The sequence below is a fragment of the Carya illinoinensis genome, chromosome 14 (assembly GCF_018687715.1).
Source record: "Carya illinoinensis cultivar Pawnee chromosome 14, C.illinoinensisPawnee_v1, whole genome shotgun sequence".
Classification (NCBI taxonomy): Eukaryota; Viridiplantae; Streptophyta; class Magnoliopsida; order Fagales; family Juglandaceae; genus Carya; species Carya illinoinensis.
In genome coordinates, this window is record NC_056765.1 from 11731734 (window position 1) to 11734869 (window position 3136).

The following is a 3136-nucleotide window of genomic DNA, read 5'->3' on the forward strand; positions in this document are numbered from 1 at the left end:
AAATCAATAGAAAGCGAAAAAGAAGTTTGAATATCAACCTGAGCCGTTCATCAAAGTCGAGTGTGAATTCCTTCAGATGGGATTGCAATGGATTCTTTACTAACACTATAGGAATATGTGAACCCTTCTTCACCCGACCTGAGATCATAGTTAAATTAGTCTCTTATCTCTAACCTCAAGTGTAGTTTACAAATATAACTGCACACTCCAATTTGCATAATGCATTAAACTAATAAGAATTGTCGAGTATCGAAATACTATGTATCTTTTGGTAAGATATGAGAATTCACCTAATATCATTATGTTGTTAGTTGGTTATTCTGAGTCAGACTCTTCCTCGGTGGATGGGTCATCATCATCTGAATATTCCCAATCACCATAAGCATCTCCGGAACCAGATGGAGCCATAGCGTCATCAATAAAATCTCCCAATAATCTACTATTACCACCCGACTCCATCTGGTCTCGTGGCTTAATAAGGGAAGGTTCTATATCAGTCCTACTAAGTGGAGTTGACACTGGACATGCATCACAATGCAAAAGGGGATAGTCATATGCAGACTCATTCTCTTGATAGGCATCATCGTCACTGGATTCGCCATCAATGCTTTCTAAAACCCTCGGCACTGGTGGAATATCATACACATTCCTATTATTGTACTTCTGCACAACATACCAATTCCCTTTCTCCCTTAGATCCCTAATGTAAAAACACTGGGAAGCCTGGCATGCCAACACATATGGTTCGTCTTTATACCAAGTCCTATTCATATTGAGACTAGTTAAATGATTGTCTACTCGTACCCCCCGTTTTTTGTCACCAACATCAAACCAATCACAGCTGAACAAGTATACTCTACGACCCCCCATGTAGTGTAACTCCACAACATCATTGATAACACCATAAAAGTCTACATTATCAGTATCTTGGTCACCAGTTACCAACACCCCAGAATTTTGTGAACGTCGGCGAAGTTCACGAGACTTCGTATGGAACCTTTTAACATTTATAACACAAGCCGCATATGATGCAATCCACCGATCAGGTCCGCAAGCTAACGCATACAAATCTGGGGACACATCAAGTGGATTCTTGCTACGCTGGTCCAGAACCTACATTCAATCGGGGTAATGAGTGAACGTGTAAGTTTCAGTGACATCATAATATAAGCGTCGGGTAAAAAACGTGAATTAGTGTCTAAATAGGTTTCTTAACTTACCCGTTGCTTGAACCAAATGGGAAACTCAGTTTGTTGGGTGCGCTCTATAGAATTCAGGTTTGACACCTTGCATTTCTCATAGTGTTCCCTGCATTTGTAGAACAAAAAATGGGGAAACAGATTGTGATCAGTGACATGTAATTTAAATGACAAATGGTAGTAGATTGTTTCGAGATAGCACGAAAGGAAGTAATGATTGCTTACTCTAAATAGGGTCCGATCTCGATACAGTTGTTTAGCACGTACCAAATGGCTGCTGTGTGGAGTTTATCTTCTAATTGCACATTATTAGCTATACCCAAGGGACGAAGTTTCTGGTTGAAAATTTTGAACCCATCTATACTCTCCTCTTCAACACCATCAAAGTTGCGATCTGGTCGATTAAACTTCGTCTCCACATCTTGGAGATACATGGAGCAAAATGTCAAACACTCAATGTGAACCCAGGCTTCCGCTATTGAACCCTCTGGACGGGCTTTATTCTTAACATACCGTTTGAATTTCCCGAGAAACCTTTCAAACGGGTACATCCACCGATATTGAACTGGACCTCCGATAATGGCCTCATGGGGTAAGTGTACAGCTAGGTGGACCATAACATCGAAAAAAGATGGAGGAAATATCATCTCCAATTTGCATAAAATGGTGACGATATCAAGTTGAAGCTTTGATAGACGATTCACATCTAGTGTTCGGGCACACAACTCTTTGAAGAAACTACTAAGTTCAGTCAAAGCCAACGCAATATCCCCCTTTAAGAACCCCCTCACAGCAGTAGGAAGTAGTGATTGCAACAAAACATGATGGTCATGGCTTTTAAGCCCTGAGATTTTGGAATCTCGTACAGATACACAATGAGTGATATTGGCAGCGAACCCATCTGGATATTTAACCTCAGCAAGCCACGCACAAAATTTATTCCTTTCATCTCCATGTAATGTGTATGCTGCATGTGGCATTGTAACACGCTCACCTTCACGTTTCAAATGTAATTCCTTTCTGAAGCCCAAGATCTCTAGATCACGCCGTGAATTAATGTTATCTTTTGTCTTGCCAGGAATGTTCATAAGAGTGCCCAAAATGTTCTCGGAAATATTCTTCTCAATATGCATAACATCTAGATTATGTCTAAGCCGCAAAGTTGACCAATAAGGTAGTTTGAAGAAGATGCTTTTCTTAGTCCAGTTCAACTCCTCTGCAGTGCGTTTCCTCTTCCTACAAGATTTTCCAAATTGAATATCTCCAAGCATTTGTAATTGAGTTAAAAGATCCACTCCTTCAACCATTGTTGGGGGCATGCGAAGATCTTCTTTACCGTTAAACAACCCTTTTCTCGTTCGCCAAATGTGATCTCTCGGTAAGAGACGTCGATGTCCCATGTAACAATGCTTCCTACCATACTTCAACCAGTTGGAATCTGTTTGTGCATTGCAAGACGGACATGCCATTTTCCCTTTTGTTGACCACCCAGATAGATTTCCATAGGCGGGAAAGTCATTGATTGTCCACAATAAGGCAGCATGTAACATGAACATTTCCTTAGTAGATGCATCATATGTAGGTATCCCATGTGACCAGAGTTCAAGTAACTCATCAATTAACGGTTGCAAATAAACATCAATATCATTTCCTAGTGATTTTGGACCAGGGATAATGAGGGATGTCCTGAAGAACATGTCTTTCATGCATAACCACGGTGGTAAGTTATACGGGACAAGAATCACTGGCCAAATGCTATAAGGTTTAGCCAGATTGTTGAATGGATTAAATCCGTCGCTTGCCAAACCGAGCCGCACATTGCGAGCATCCCTAGCAAATCTGGGGTGAGCTTGATCAAATGTCTTCCAAGACTCAGAGTCAGCAGGATGTCTCATACTAGTGTTATCGGTGACCCGCTGCTCCTTATGCCATCTCAT

General features: G+C 41.0%; 1 protein-coding gene across 1 annotated transcript; it reads right to left on the reverse strand.

Moving 5' to 3' along the window:
- Positions 1 to 315: 315 nt before the first annotated feature.
- On the reverse strand, positions 316 to 3136 carry LOC122293566. Its single transcript, XM_043102119.1, has 3 exons — positions 1554 to 3136; positions 1221 to 1308; positions 316 to 1113 (listed from the first exon to the last, which is right to left on the reverse strand). Exons 1-3 carry the CDS (start codon positions 3134 to 3136, stop codon positions 316 to 318), a joined length of 2469 nt encoding a protein of 822 aa, XP_042958053.1.

Bases quoted from the DNA above. Each gene is read 5' to 3' on its own strand.
- LOC122293566 (XM_043102119.1), bottom strand. From the start codon at position 3,136: ATGAGATGGCATAAGGAGCAGCGGGTCACCGATAACACTAGTATGAGA. The intron at 1,309-1,553 runs GTTCAAAATTTT...CTACAAATGCAG, and splicing joins GAAGAGGAGAGTATAGATGG to GGAACACTATGAGAAATGCA. The intron at 1,114-1,220 runs GTAAGTTAAGAA...GATTGAATGTAG, and splicing joins CCATTTGGTTCAAGCAACGG to GTTCTGGACCAGCGTAGCAA.